Source organism: Helicoverpa zea, chromosome 24, assembly GCF_022581195.2.
Source record: "Helicoverpa zea isolate HzStark_Cry1AcR chromosome 24, ilHelZeax1.1, whole genome shotgun sequence".
In the NCBI taxonomy this organism is placed as follows: domain Eukaryota; kingdom Metazoa; phylum Arthropoda; class Insecta; order Lepidoptera; family Noctuidae; genus Helicoverpa; species Helicoverpa zea.
Window position 1 is genome coordinate 4110194 of NC_061475.1, and position 16175 is coordinate 4126368.

Sequence of the window (16175 nt, forward strand, 5' to 3'; positions counted from 1 at the left end):
TCACATCTTTCGATACAAACAGTGCGAGATATGCATCTTATCAGATACGTATCACCCCCTGTATTTTGACAGGTTGAAGAATACCTCTAGATAGGGGGGTATTTATAATTGATGAGGCCTTGTTAATAACAATGAATGAAAAGCTAGAGAAAAAGATTGATTGATTGCAAGGGGATCATATCAGTAAAATGGGCGTCGGTTTCCTGACCATTAAAGAGGGGAAGAATTTAAAAAAATATACAAAAAAGCTGTATAATGATATTTGCAATTCCATTTTCTGCTCATATAATTAAAGAAGATTTTGTTACTGTTACTGTTACAGCCTTTTTATCGTCCCACTGCTGGGCACAGGCCTCGTCTCACACGGAGAAGGATTGAGCATTTATCACCACGCTTGCTCAATGCAGGTTGGTGATTTCAGACTTAATAGTTCAGGTTTCCTCAAGATGTTTTCAAGAAGATTTTAGAAGAAATTATAATCAGAGGTGGTTACAATTACTCTATACCATATTAACAAGAGCCTTGTTTCAATAATTTTATTGTACTTAGAACGAGCGACGCCTACGGGGTACGCCTTAGAATGTAGCGTCGGCAGAACAGATGTGTACTGTCAACAATACAGACGAAGATAAACCGACGATTAAACATTACAAAGAAGATTAACGTCAGGTACTGTTGGCAAAAAGGGGAGATAAATTTTGGGAATTCAAAGAGTAGATTATGAAGTGCACTTTGAGTTGGTTAATCTTTATAAATACGTGATGGGCCATAACGAAATCTTTCACAGTAACCACCTTTGTCCTATCCATCTGCTATATCTAATTCTATCCAAACGAAAATAATCAAGAAACCGTTAATTGAGACCTTTCTTGACTTACCGCGGCCCTGGTACACAAAAGGCCTAGGTACGACGGAACACGACGGTTTTTAGTCAGTAAGAGTCTAACCCACAGCGGGAGGGGTCATTTGATGATTTTTAGCGTCGTTAAAAAAAACAGCAACAAAAAAGACCACCTTTCTTCCGAGTCAGACCAGACTTACAATAATCTATCATAATACACTTTTCACGCACACACATACACTATAGAAGACACTACTCAAATCCCAGACGTTCCACTCACACAAGCACACATCATGACGTCACATTGAATGAACCCGGCCCGTGACGTCACCGTCTCAATGTCGTTAGCGGACATTCTGTAGAAGGGACGTTGAATGCTTGTCAGTCACAATCAGGATATTTTTAAATGGATTAACATGTGAATCAGTGTGGCATGCTTTTGTTCTGCGTTAGAAATGTAGTTTGTTTGTTCCAGGAAGGGAGTCTAGGACCCTTGGATGTTTCCTCTTTGTATCTAATGGATACACTCAGAGACATTACTTAAGCCTTTCTTTAGTGCAGAATTTCTTTGAAAATCTGTCGCTAAGGAGTGATTTAAGTAATCATTAAATGTCTTTGAGTGCGGGGGTAAAAGATCTAGGAATTTGTTGAGACTTCATTCGAGTCTAATCAGCCCAGTATTAATTAAGAGATCACTTATTTACATCTAGACTAATTTACAAAACTGAAGAGTTTATCGGTTTTTTTGAACGCACTACGCTCAGGAAACCTGTTCGAAAAAATCTTTCAGTGTTAGTTTCCTCATTAAATAATTGATAAAAGATACCTACGGGCTCCTTCTTATCCGGGTGCATAGAGTAGAACCCACAGGATGCTGATGAAACCATTGATAAAAGGATGTTACATAATTTCTGACCTTCGTACTTAAATAATCTTACGTAATGATTTCTTGCAAAAATTCACCATTTGTGAAACTGACTGTTACCCATATCGAAACATCGTTTTGAAGATTTCCCACTCAAATATCCTAACCGACTGATATAGAACTTCATACACAAATAGTTCACACGGTACTAAAGGCTTTAAAGAAGAAAAAAAATACTTTTTCCTTCATCTCTTTCATCCACTAGCATGCATAAACTTCACCCTTTACTAAGAGCATCATTTGTCGGCGTTTCAAAGGCCTACATATGCGATTGTACCAATGCGCTTTCGATACGCATGAACGAACTCACAGACATATCACATGTTACACAGTTTATAGTTTCCCAGAATTACGCCTTTCATGTACCTATAACATTAAACGGTAATACTGAAGCTTAGTTAAAGTTTTTGAGAAGGATATTAGAGTGAAGCCTGATTTCGCCAGTTTGAGTTATAAATAAGCTTAATTTTGCCAGTTTGGGTAAAATAATAGGAAGTTAAACCCCTCATTGAGGCAAGACTCCAAATTCTGGAATAAAACTAGGACGACCGACGTTATAAAATTTTCGTCAACTGGACTAGATAGCCTCAAAAGTTGTGTTGCAGATTGCTAAAAGAAACAAGAATACATAAAAAGATCCATCGTTTACCTAGACTTTTCTAATAATGTTTAAGCTGACCTCCCTCCAGATTTATCGGTAGCTGCTGAATACTCAACCATGTCCATCGGTAAGTTATCAAAATTTAGCGTACCTAGTTATTCTACCCCGTAACGACTGACCGATCTCCAAATGACAGATTCAAAATAATCTCTTCCAGCTAAACTGCTTTCAAGACCTCGTAAAGCACACAACATTACCACCACACTATCTTAGCCATTAAACCACTATCTCCCCTCCCCTCCCCCCTTTGTGGCCCTCCGTAGGGTGTTACCCCTTATCACGATAACCTCCCCAGTTTTTACTGAGCCATAATATGCAAACAGTATATGAGTATTCGCGATAGCACCATAAACGGATCTAATACCTTAAAAGTGAACACTGGATTTTTATGCCGAAACTTTTGGAGAATAGTTTGGAGCTATTTTTGCTGAAATTGCATGTCGTTAGTCTGGTAACCAGTTTTAGGTGGAAATTCATAAATTAGGTAGGTATATACCTAACATATATTTGTCTTCATGGCACTAAAATTACATGCATACTTATTAGATTCGGGTCTACCAACAGTGGGATGGTTTGTTTGGTTTTCTTTGGGGGAGGCCTACCTACATCCTACAGTGGATGGTAATGGAATAATAATGACGACGTATAGATATTGACGTTGCCTTGTATACATATACTTAAAAGATTTTTATAAATTTTACTTCTAGAAAGATAGGTAAGTCGATGCCTTCTTAGAACGATCTGAAATTGGCTATGGTCTAGATTTTCCAAGATGCAGATTGAAACCACAAATATCAAAATCCAAGAACTATAAATCAAACCGCGAAGAAAGTCCAAACCCTTAACTACCCAATTAATTTCTCTAAACCGCTCTCAGTTTTGGCAACAAATCACAATATTGATCTTGCCTGGTCCATTTCCTCTCAACATCAAAACAAGCTACGAAAATAATTCTCATTAAGAATCAGTTTACTAACTTAAAATTTTATTGTGGGAACTCAGGAAAGCTGTTAAAGACATTTCAATGTGCCATTTTATGGTTCGCGAGGCTGAAATGGCTATATCATAGGGATAATTTGAAGGGTGACGTCATTTTATAGCCTCGTTAATTATACGGCCTCTTTTTGACGGGGTGCGAAGAAATAATAAAGGAATTGGTGGTCCGAAGTGCTATTAATGGGTCCTGAAGTTTTATCGGAGTTTCAAATGTTCTGGTGTCATATTTTTGGGAATTTTATTTTTGATCTTGTTCGTGTATGAAAAAGTCGTCTTAAAGTACTTCATGTGACAGGTTTTCAAAGCGTGGCTATGTACCAGCTCATAGACTGACCAATCAAAATACCTACATATGATATGATGAGACTACTTGCATTGGTTATTCGAAAACTGTTTTTCTTCAAATTACCACTGGTATAGACGCTTTCATGTTCATACTTGTTGATGATAAATAAATTATTGTTTTCCTGAATTAAAATTGTTACCGTCTGCCTAACCTAATGAAAAAATCCAATATTAGAAAAGGGCACTCACCTCAAGTCCAAAACACTCAAAAAAACGTAATTTCACTAACAAATTAATTTAGCAAAGTCAAAGTCACTACAACATTAACATATGTAAACGGCAACACAGGTTATACTGAAACTAAACATCTAGATTATGTTTGAGTTTCTTAGATAAGATAGGATGAATCTTGTCATATACATCGATATGTCTTGATCATGACTTTGTACATAACACTTGAGGAAATACTTCAAGGGGCTTATTTTCTCTTAGATATATCAATAATCAATAACCTAGTACAATGATGACTCATTTTTTGGTCACTACGTCATATTTTAGCAACCAAAAGTCCTACGCAACCTAAATCTTTGAGTTTCTAAATTATTACCATGATCTTGTTACAGCCTGGTCAGCTGGTTAGTGACACTCCAATGGTCCACATGGGGAGCGGAACCTAGGCAGCAGAGGTGGTTACAGCAGAAAAGACTGTCCTGCTAATACTGTAACCACTCCCGCTGCCTACGTCAAGCTCCCCACGAGAACCATGATAGTGTCACTAACGACCTGACCATCATCATCATCATCAATGGCCTTTTAACATCTATAAAAGATGAATTAAGCTTCATCCGTGTCAAGTTGCTTCGTTTTGGTACTTGCGCTGATGGCTAACAAGGCTATCTAACTATAGGTACTCATCATCATCATCATCATCATCAGCCTATCGCAGTGCACTGCTGGACATAGGCCTCTCCAAGTGCACGCCACTGAGATCTATTTTCGGCTTCTCGCATCCAGCTCCTGCCAGCCGTCTTGCGCAAGTCATCACTCCACCGTGCCTGAGGTACTAACTATACTAAACCGTTGGTGTAGTGGTCGTCAGAATTCTAGTTTCGATTCCGGGCTAAAAGTTTATGGGAACAAACACATCGAAGAAAAAATCCAAAATTCTAGGGAGTCAAAACTGGAAGGATAGGTACCTATTTTCAAAAAGACTGGACAACTTTTCTTAATAAAGGTCAATAAACTCTTTGTAGGTTGAAGTTGTACGACTGTTCTGATTCATAAATGGAGAGGTCAGACAAACGTTCTAATCAAATACTACACTTAGGTAAATTAAAAAATAAATATAATATGAATAAGGAAAAGTGGCTATTATAGTTACCGGCACGGATATTGAGCTCTCGGCGGAAGAGTGGGGATCGCTTTGCGCACTGTAGGTACACATAAGGCAATAAACCAATAAATCGCTTCTGCGCAGGTGAAGGTCGGGGCTCAATATCCGTGCCGATAACTATACGTAAGTAATTTGATAAGTATGGCGAAGATGAATGAAAAAGTATTGTGAACGACTTTCGACTCTAATTTGTTAAAATTTAAATGGTCGCTATACCGACTTGCTTCTAACTCTGACCACTCATTGAAAGCATGATTTATATAAAGTAGCGAGTGTTCTAATTCTTGTCAATCAAGTTGTAATTTCATCTTCCAGGATTTGTCTCTACGGCCCAGTCAGGGGCTCGATTCTCCTAAGTTAATAATGTCACAATCGAATAGAAATCGGGCATTCTGCTACTAATATAAGACCAATCGTATTCCAACGACATTCGATTAGTTTGCGATTGGTCTGCTATTTTGGTGATTTTGGTCTATACGGTAGTTTGCTCTACAATCATATTGCAATAGTTAAACAAAATGATTCATTATTGAAAGACAGAAAAGGATAAAAACGTTTATTTCAAAGAAAAAATAGCGGAATGCCACATACGTTTCAATCGTAATCGAGTCGGGATTGGATCGCAGTCGAACGTGAATCGTATGTTGCTTAAGTAAAATTAGGAGAATCGGGCCCCAGTAGGTAGGTATTGTTCATACATAGTTTCATCATAATTTGTAATGTGTGTGTAACATAGGGTGCGCCTTCTCAGTTTTATTCAGTTTGAGTTACGTAGCATACCTAACATTTTTTTTAAATAATCTGTAGTTTGGCATAACAACACAAGGAAAATGTTGATGGAGAGTAATTTGTGCAGAATCATTCTAATTCATAGACCAACACAAATGGCGTCTCAGGACTTACATAAAACCTTGATTAATATCCTCGTTGCGTGCGAGTTTTGATTAGGTGTTCGCGGTTTGCGCAATCGTCCAATAAGTGACATATAATTTTTAAATACAGGCATACATTACCTATCATGCCTTCGCCACATGCAATGCTCCTCATTCTCATTAATTTTTATTACAATTAAAATCCAAGGCCTTTTCCATAATAGATCACGTATTTCAAATAAAGATAATGCTAACGATTTTACTGTTAATACCCACGTAACTAAGTACATAGAAAAGTAATAATTTAGGTAACTGCTACAGTTTACCAGCTGAGAACCTCTAAAACGTGTCTAGAACCTAGTATTATTTTTGTCATATGAATGCACCGTGCTAACCAGAGTACAAGTGCAACCTGCCTTGTTTTTAAATCCATATTATTCGAAACATTGCAACGGCTAATAATTAATTTTACAACTCTACGAAAGGATCTTTCCCTTAGGTAGATAAATCTACAATGTAATCAAATGTTTACGAAAATACATAATTATTAAAACACTTTCTAAAAATAAATAAATCAATATTGCCTTTATCAACTTGGCAACACTACACTCACCCGCTGCATCTGTCAAATGTGTCAAAGAAAAGTGACATGCGGTTCGTAGATTTCAGTATGAACTATTTTATTTTTCAAATTATTTGTGTTTAAACATTAAAATTTCATATGTAATGTCGTTATTCGATAACGCTGTTTTCAATTCCACCCTTTACGAGGCTCTGTATCTTCAAATAGGGGATACTTTGTCGTTCGCAAGGGATTTCTTTGATTCGTGCGTATCATCGTTGACGATTGAAAGTATTCCTAAATCTATCGTTAATTTCACTGAACTATCGTTCTACGACGAGCTAGCGGAGGTATTTTACTTCAACGAGTTCCAATTTCTGTTGTTAAAGACGTTTTTCCTGATTCTATTGTTTACATTGTTATTGATTTTTATTTCGTGGCGAGTGTACGGGAATCGTATCTCCGAAAGGTTCATGAAACCAGGTGAGTCATTTTTATCACTTGTTTTTGTCATCCGTCATATTCTTTATAGTTTACGTAATGCACAAAAGGTGTATAAACCTCCTGCAGCTTGTAAATACAGAAACTGCATTGTTTTTAAGGTGACCTACCTTCTTGCTAATAGTTTGTGTTATCTGTGCAAATGATTATTTAAGTGTTGATTATTAAAGTGAGAAAGCCTTTATCTTTTAGTCTATTAGTGCATTTTGTAAATACTAAACAAGAAACAGTAAGTTATCCTCTGCTTACATCATAGTGGAGACAAATTAGTAGGTTTGTGTCTATTGTTTTCCTTGTTATTTGTACTTAAAACATAGCTAATGTGGCTTTATGTTGTAAAAAATACTGGTCCCCGAATTTCCTCTGATATACTTGTCTGTATAATATTTAATACTAGCTTTTGCCCGCGGCTTCGCTCCCGTCAACTGACTTCTCTACTTTACCCAATTTTTTTTTCATAAGAACCTTCTCCTGACAATAACAAACACAACAAAAAAAGAATTAGCCAAATTGGTCCAGGCGTTGTTGAGTTATGCGCTTACCAACACATTTTGCGATTCATTTTTATATTATAGATTGGGATGTTTTATGCCCACCTACAGATTAACAAAATAAGTTTTACATCATATTTTTACAGTTAATATCTCTATAATAACATAGTAAATGGCATGTCTTAAACAACAAACATTTTATTATTGTATGTTCCGACAAATATCAATAGGTAACCTAGATCAAATTATTGAGTACTTACCATTGTTGCCTGAAAGTGTCGTAGAATGATGTCATTTACAGGCGAGTCATAAACAATTAACTACAGAATTACATTAAAACTACAGCCTATTACGTTATTGTATAAATGCAAAATGTGGAAATAACTGTTAAAATTACACCTGTACAGTCTCTAAAAAAACTTAAATAAAATAAAAAAATCTCTTTTTGTATAAGTTACTCATCACATTACTATTGTTTTTAACCGACTTCCGAAAAAGGAGGAGGTTCTTAATTCGGCCGGTATGTTTTTTTTTGTTTTTTCTATGTATGTACATCGATTACGCCGAGGTTTTTTGGGCCGATTTACGTGATTCTTTTTTTGATCGACGCGGAATAGCTGCCTGTTGGTCCCATAGTCGTCATGTCAGGATCTGATGATGGAAACCCTGAGAAATCGAGGGCAACCTTCGAAAGTTGTAGGCATATATAGGGTAAAAATTTGACACTCAGGTGTATGCCTAAAAGCACTATACAACAGTGAAGGTTTGGAGCTGACCTGATGATGGAGACCAGAGAGGGTCGAAGGAACTCGACAACTGAATATGTAAACTACCTCGTGTTTGGGCTTATATTATTTGTATTGACGAGACCTTTGAAACAGTGAAGGTTTGGAGCTGACCTGATAATGGAGACCAGAGAAGGTTGAGGGAACTCGACAACTTAATATGTAAAATACCTCGTATTTGGTCTTATATTCTGTGTATTGATGAGAACTTTCCACTTATATAGATAGTGACAACTATTCGTATCACTGAAAAGCTGTAAATAAAAAACTTTTTTACAAAAAAAATTAACCATCTTCCAAAAACACTAAAAAGCAAAAAATAATAATAATAATTTTAGGTGCATCGGCCTAGAAGTCAGTGCCAAAATTAACTTAGTTACATCCATTAGACACCGACTTTAGTTTTTTTTTTTTTTAGTGTTTTAAGAAGTTGGTGTTTAATTTTTAGAATATATAGTTAGAATTTATTAAGCTTCTAGTGAATAATGCCCCATGTCCCATAATTCTAAAAGCTATTTTTTTCTACAGCAACATCAGCCACAATAGAGCAACTGAAAGAAAGTGTGTCCAAACTAAAACTTCCTAAAGAGCACACTCCAAGAATCTAAACAAGATGGCCGATCGAATAAAGAAATTCTTTCAAAAAAAGAAGGTTGATGCCAAATTCAAAATGGCGGGGCCTGGCCATAAATTGAGCGAGTCTACATTAAGTAGTCAGAGTTCTAATGTGTCCAAGAAGGATGCACCTGTAAAGAGGTCGGGATTGTCGGAAGAAAGTAAGGTGGCTGCGGAAGCTGCTTTGCAGAGGTTGCAGTCGAAGAGGGAAAATCCATCTTTTAATACTTCTTTGGCTGCTATACAGGTAGGTTTGAGGTATAAATAGCAATATCATGTTTCATTTGCTCACTGCTGGACGAAATCTTGTAAAGCGGGCTTTGTCAAGTCAGTTTTAATATTTTTCTCCTGATGTTTCATTTTATAGAAGTTGTTTTAAAACAACATAAATGAAGCATTTTCATGGATGTATTAACATCAAGAAATTGGAAATCATGATGAATAAAATTGCATCACACATAATGCAAAAGAAAGTTTTAAACTGAGATAAAAGTGTATACCTACAGTTCTTAATACATTGATTGATTTATCTACTTCTAGATAATAGGTACCCATGATAACATAACCTTACAAATTCCTTGCATTAAAAAAATATTACATAATTTACTACATTTTCAGGCACAAGTAAAGAAGGAGTTAGAAAACGAGCGAGCCAACGAGGCGGCTGCAGCGTCGGCTTCGAAAGCACCACCATCAGAACAACCGAGACGGGAGACGGTTGAAGACTTGCCTAGGAACTATGCAGCCAGTGGGGTTTATTTCAAGTAAGCTTTGAGTTCTTTGAGCATAGTCATTAAATTCTTTATGTTGTAAAAGAAACAATATTCACAGTCATGATCACCATGAGCTAATACAATCTACTTCTGATATAATGCCAGGGCCGCCAGATATCCCTAATAAAACCTTTCCATAGGTTAAAGTAAGCTTGGAGTATCATCAAACATATTCATATTTACATTTTGAATAGGCTCTCCGATATAAATTACTGAGTGAGCAAAGAGGCAATGAACGAAGTTACTTTATGAAAAACAGGTTTAATTAGTGAGAAAATAATATGTGATGTGTTGCGGGCCAGGCCATAAAGTGTTACAATAATAATACAGTTTAACCATTTGACTTTTTAGTTCCTCAATGTGCTTTATGTAGGCATGTCATGCCCCACATTCACAAAATACGAAATGCCGATAAACAAGTGTCGATATCGTGTTTTCTATGTGAATATTAAGTCTTACACTAAACAATCTTATTTCAGATGTCCACTCATAAGCAACGATATACTCCCCCGGGACGAATGGAAGAAGAATATCAAAACGTTTCTGTATGAGCAGCTTGAAGAAGAGAGGGGGCTTACCGCCTGTCTTATCATACAGTCCTGTAACAACAATAGGGAAAAGGTATGAGTCACAAATTATTAAGGGTTAGTAGAACAGAGGTTGCAATTTCGCTAATAATTTATAACTTTCACGTTTCCGAACAGTAACAATTTGTTACTGTTTGGTAGGCCGAGGAGACCAGAAGAAACATTTATGTACTAGTTGAAACTCGCTTTTACAGTTTTGAAAAAAAAATAATTCGAGCCCATTATACATATCCTAGGGCCTTGCAATCAAGTATTTTTTTAATTTAATGAATATAAAATACATATTTATTAAAAAGCTCCACTAGAAAATATTATTTTCATAGCAGTGATTTGTTTTTTAAAGTTACCTATTAATTTTGTTTCCAGATTGACACGTGTGTAGAAACACTGTGCAAGTACTTAGAGAACATTATAACACATCCCGAGGATGAGAAGTTTCAGAAAATTAGGATGAGCAATAGGTAAATAATCCTTATTCATTTCATATATGCTAGTTTGTTTGTTACTACGCTGTCTTAATCAGATAAAACAGCTGAACCGAAAAAGATGAAATTTGAAATAAATGTTAGAAATGACAGGATGGTGAACTAGAGACAGAAATAAGCGACATTTTATAATTGACATGTTGCCTATTTCTGTCATTCCCCTGGATCCCCTATTGTGTGTCCCATGTCGTCTGGGCCGTGCCTGAAACCGCGGGCGAAAGCAACTAGTACTTACTCAATAATTATGAAACTAACAATATTACAAATGTACATTGTTATAGTTAACGGCACGGATAATGAGCTCTTGGCGGAAGAGTGGGGATCGCTTTGCGCACAGTACACTTAAGGCAATAAACCAATAAATCACTTCTGTGCAGGTGAAGGTCAGGGCTCAATATCCTTGCCGATGATATACTTCACGACAAAAAGTTTGACAGCTAACTATACAACATAATAAATAATTTTCAGAGCATTCACAGAGCGCGTACAACCTATAGAAGGATCAATGGAGTTGCTGATAGCGGCCGGCTTCGAACAACAGAGAGTGACCAACGCAGACGGAGTGGAGGAGGACTTCCTAGTATTCCAGAAGGAAAATGTGCCTACCGTTGAGAGTTTGGTGGTGTGTGTTATTTTTATATCTGATTTTATATTAGGAGGTTAAATGTAGACACGGATTGGTTGTAAGGTTAAGTTCTTGGTGTGGTCGGTTCGTGGATGAGTAGCCATATTGTTGTGACTGGTTCCTCATTCTTTGATCTGAGCACTAGTGTTTTATTTACATGGAACGACTATCTGATCTCATCAACCCAGTGACCATAAAACTCTAATCCTAAATGCGTTGTTAATAATAGTTGTCAGACTTTCTGGCTTCTGACTACCCGTAAAGATTACCAAAAGTGCTCGAAAGACATCCAGGACTAAACAACCTTCCGAAATATGAAAGAAGTCGTACATAAAGGGACCCACCGCACAAAGCGGTTTGACCAATATCATCGATCAATCCTTACAGCTATTTATTCATATTCAAGAATCAATAAATTTGCTAAGAATTTATATACTTTATTTGCATTCCGCAATGTACAGTAAATATTACAATATGGCTCAGAGCTATTTAGCCATGAGCTCCTAAATTATTCCCGTCTTACCACAAAAACTTTTAAACGCCTGTTGAACACTTGTCAAAAAAAAATGACAGATTATGACGTTGAAATAAGGTCCCGTTTTGCAGCCATTGTTATTTTAGACAAGTGTTCAACAGATGTTTAAGTTTTTGTAGTAAGGCCATTCATGTTTACAGGTAATTTAAACCCAATATTTGTTCACAGAATCTAATAGAAGCGCTTCGCACAGCAGAACCGATACAATTAGAATTGGATAGGAACCTGCAAGTGTTGCTGCCTTCACAAGCGGCTAATAAGGTCCAACTGCCGCCCTCGTTCTATGCGTTATCCCCCGAGGAGATTAAGAGGGAACAACAGTTAAGGTATGTTGTAATAATAATAATTCAGTTATTTGAGACCTAGTCCAGATACATTCACATAAGAGATATTTCAATTTCGGCCCGAATAATCGAGAAAAATCCAAGGACCCGAAAATAATTGTTTTTTTTTTTAAAACATCATCCTCCGAGCCTTTTTCCCAATCATGTTGGGTTCGGCTTCCAGTCTAACCGGATTCAGCTGAGTACCAGTGCTTTACAAGAAGCGACTGCCTATCTGACCTCCTCAACCCAGTTACCCGGGCAACCCGATACCCCTTGGTTAGACTGGTGTCAGACTTACTGGCTTCTGACTACCCGTAACGACTGCCAAGGATGTTCAATGACAGCCGGGACCTACAGTTTAACGTGCCATCCGAAACACAGATCGTATTTAAGCTATATCGGGTTCTTGTTATGTGTTACAATTTCAAATGTATGTTTTTGTGTTTTAACAGCCAAACAAATTCAAATTAAAGGACAATGAGCGTTTTGGTCTACCTCTCCTCTAGCATTAAGTGTTACATCAATATAAAGCTTGAGTTATGTAGAGTATTTTCTTGTATGGCGGCGATTGTCATTTGTTAGTATTTAGGGAGTTAGACCGTGCTTAGTGAAATAATAACTATGTCTAAAATCTGCTGTAGCTTCTAAAGTACTGACAATTTGTTAGAGGTATTTTAGTAAGAAATGTTCTATTTAAAAATGCCTTTCCAGTGAAATATAATTCATTACTAAAGAAGGAATCTAAGAACTTGAAACTAACTATCGATAATATAATCTAAAATAAGCTCTAACTTCTAAAGTACTAAGAATTGGTAAGTAGTATGTTAATACAAAATGTAACGCTTGAAAAGACCTTTCAAATGATGTATGACTCATTACTAGAGGGGGAGTAGACCAACATCCAAACATTTCGCCCATTGTCCTTTATTGGATCATTGAAAACTGTTTTAATTATTGTCCCCCATTTTTGCGTGTGGTGTACAAAGAGTGGGTCGGGGCTCCATACATAAAAAAAACAAAAGTCATTTATTCAAAAAGAATTTGAGACATCTCCTTTAAAACTCCACATTTACCAAACTATTCAAATTTTTATATTGTTTCCTTATTCACAGAACTGAAGCCATAGAAAGGAGTCAGATGCTTAGAACTAAGGCTATGAGAGAGAAGGATGAGATCAGAGAGATGCGCAAATACAAGTTCGCTATCATCAGGGTACGCTTCCCCGATGGGATTCTGTTGCAGGTAAACTATATAATTATAGACTATTATTAACTTTATGAAAAGCGTAGAAGAAATATTGGGCAAGCGCACGCACGGGATAGATGCAAAAATAAATAAAAAATACATTAAAAGGAGATAGTATGTTGGTCGTAAAATACATATCTATACTAATATTATAAAGAGGAAAACTTTGTTTGTTTGTTTGGTTGTAATGAATAGGCTCAAAAACTACTGGACAGTTTTTGAAAATTCTTTCACCATTCGAAAGCTACATTATCCACGAGTAACATAGGCTATATTTTATCCCGGTACGGGCAGTAGTTACCACGGGACGCGGGTGAAACCGCGGAAAAACGGCTAGTAATTCATAAATTAAGAAATGTAACTAGAGATTTTATGTAGAAAAGTAAATATTAAGATTTGATATTTTCTTATATGAATACATATAAGTCATTCATTTTTATTTAGTTACTTAAATATATTGTGTATTTTCATCAGCCTGTCGTTATTAATTTAGATTTAAGTTAAAATTTTAAATTATTTTCTACTTCCAATTTTCAGGGAACATTCTCAGTGTACGAACGTTACACGGAGATACACGAGTTCGTCCGAGAGAACCTCGAACACGACCTACCCTTCGTGCTCAACACTCCCACAGGTCATAAGCTAATACCCGACGAAGACGCAAATAAGACCCTTATTGACCTACGAATCGTACCAGCCACAATACTCACTTTCGCTTGGCACTCTTCTGTCGCCGAACAAATACACAACAGCCCGAATAAAGATGTCTTTTTGAAGCCAGAAGTCATGGTTTTGGTGCAAGAAGTGTAAGGTATATTGTTATTGATGATCCAAGGCTTTGGGACAAAATGGCCCCTTTGGTCGTCACAGATTGGGTAACTAACGGAGATCTCAAATGTATGAATCGAAACAAACTTTAAAAATGTGTAACTATGAAATTACTAACTTTTTAATCTTTATTAACTGCTGGGCCATTTTGTACTAGAGCCTTTTTGTTGTATGCAAAGAGTTTAAGTACCCCTAATAAAACGACTGTTGACTTATTGATGTTTAAAACTTGTAGTTCTACGGCAGACTATTTGGCTTAAAGTCAATGTTGAGAGTAATTAACAAATGAATTATCGGTGTTACAAAAGTAGTTTTTTTTGTCTTTATAAACATATTCGGTGCTCAAAAAGTAACTTTCTGGTCAATTTACAATCATCATTTCATTTAGGCAAATGTATACAATATCTTATTCTGCCATGGTATGTGCTTAGACATAGGTGCTCTCTTTCAGTCAGATACATAATTTATTTTGGCAATTTATTCAAATGGATGGACAAAGCTTATGGAAATCGAACTAAAATTACAAATACCACTAACCTATACAACCAATGTGGGCCGTCGGATTCTTGTCTAGCTAATACTTCATTTGTTAATTACTCCATGTCACAAGCCATAGAACTATGGAGTAGGTCCACTTCTGTATGAAGCATTATATCCTAGATTCGAGTTAGTGAGAGTATTGGTAATGTACATTGCATTTGCATCATTAGTTCTATATGATAACATGCTGACTTTTGAGAAAAAAATAATTTGAATGATTAAATTTTTTAAGCAACTACATACTGCAAAAATACAGAAATACAGTTTTAGTACATTATTCTTTAAAAGTCAGTATGTATATCAGATTATGTCGCACTATATCCAGACATATTCTTGAAAAAAGCCTGATTCGATGTGAAACTTGTGATAAGCGAACTGAAAGTTGCATATTTATGTATGTGTATGTAATTGAAAATTATTTAAATAAATGTATTGTAAATTATGGAATATGTTTAGATATTTTATTTAGGTGTTCACCTTTAGATTTAATTGTGCTAAAAGAAAAAATATCGACTTTTATTTTCTGCACTTAAGGTCTAAAATTGCATAATATAGATTATAAAATAATAAAAAAAGATTAAAATAAAAAAATGCACGAAAACGCCTAGAAGGCATGGTTTGTCAAAAACTCAGTCTGATATGAATGGCTTCCATAGTGCATTTAAATGTTATAAAACGTACATTCTAATATCTTTAAAATTTTATTAAGCATTTTCTCCTTATCCTTCCATTTTCTATGCACTTTATCTTTTTACACTATTAATCTCCAAATCTAAGTAGCAATAAAAAAATATATTTTGGTCACAAGCAAAGACGATTGTTCTTATTTGAAATTACCAGATATTAAAAACATCACCTATGTTGTTAAAAATATAGGTATAGGAAAGGACAGGGTATGTATGTATATTATGTGACCAAACCAAAAAAGTGACGCGAACAAGAGCTCTAAACATGGATAGCAAAATAACTAGCGGAGATGTCATAACGCAAAGTCTCCTAAGAAAGTAGCGCGACAAAATGCGGGTGTTCAGAGGACGAGGAGCGTTACTAGCCCCGCCAATCTATCAAGAGCAATGTGTGGGACCCTAAGGCCGGCAATACACGGACCGCTTGAAGAAGTCAGGGGCGACAGCTTCAAGCTGTCGACCACCCGTATCAGTTGCAACTGCTCGAGCGGTTCGTGTATGTGCGTCCATAGAACTATGCAGTCAACAGCTTGAAGCTGTAGCCCCTGATTGCTTTAAGCGGTCCTTGTATTGCCGGCCTAAGGGTCCGTTCACACAGATCGGCTCGGAGAGCATCGG

The 16175-nt window shown here is 36.3% G+C and overlaps 2 protein-coding genes across 3 annotated transcripts in view; one reads left to right on the plus strand and one right to left on the minus strand.

Moving 5' to 3' along the window:
• The window catches only part of LOC124642266 (laccase-4-like), a 91785-nt gene extending 87813 nt beyond the window's left edge, over nucleotides 1–3972 (minus strand). The window contains exon 1 of the mRNA XM_047180618.1: nucleotides 3958–3972. The gene's annotated coding sequence lies outside the window, so the exon portion shown is untranslated. The remainder of the gene's footprint in view (nucleotides 1–3957) is intronic.
• Nucleotides 3973–6592: 2620 nt separating this feature from the next.
• On the plus strand, nucleotides 6593–15313 carry LOC124642331 (UBX domain-containing protein 6). Of its 2 annotated transcripts, none has more exons than XM_047180717.1 (9): nucleotides 6593–7018; nucleotides 8841–9174; nucleotides 9546–9691; nucleotides 10180–10321; nucleotides 10654–10748; nucleotides 11241–11394; nucleotides 12101–12258; nucleotides 13371–13500; nucleotides 14041–15313. In XM_047180717.1, the coding sequence occupies exons 2-9, from the start codon at nucleotides 8926–8928 to the stop codon at nucleotides 14311–14313; spliced, it is 1347 nt and encodes a 448-aa protein (XP_047036673.1). In that variant the 5' UTR covers nucleotides 6593–7018; nucleotides 8841–8925; the 3' UTR covers nucleotides 14314–15313. The 2 variants fall into 2 exon arrangements, with proteins under 2 accessions (XP_047036673.1, XP_047036674.1); XM_047180718.1 differs by lacking the exon at nucleotides 6593–7018 and adding an exon at nucleotides 7289–7309.
• Nucleotides 15314–16175: the final 862 nt, after the last annotated feature.

Excerpts from the sequence above, each read along its gene's own strand:
- LOC124642331 (XM_047180717.1), top strand. The coding sequence starts at position 8,926 with ATGGCCGATCGAATAAAGAAATTCTTTCAAAAAAAGAAGGTTGATGCC. Across the intron at positions 9,692-10,179 it reads GCCAGTGGGGTTTATTTCAA|ATGTCCACTCATAAGCAACG; the intron begins GTAAGCTTTGAG and ends ATCTTATTTCAG. Across the intron at positions 11,395-12,100 it reads CTACCGTTGAGAGTTTGGTG|AATCTAATAGAAGCGCTTCG; the intron begins GTGTGTGTTATT and ends ATTTGTTCACAG.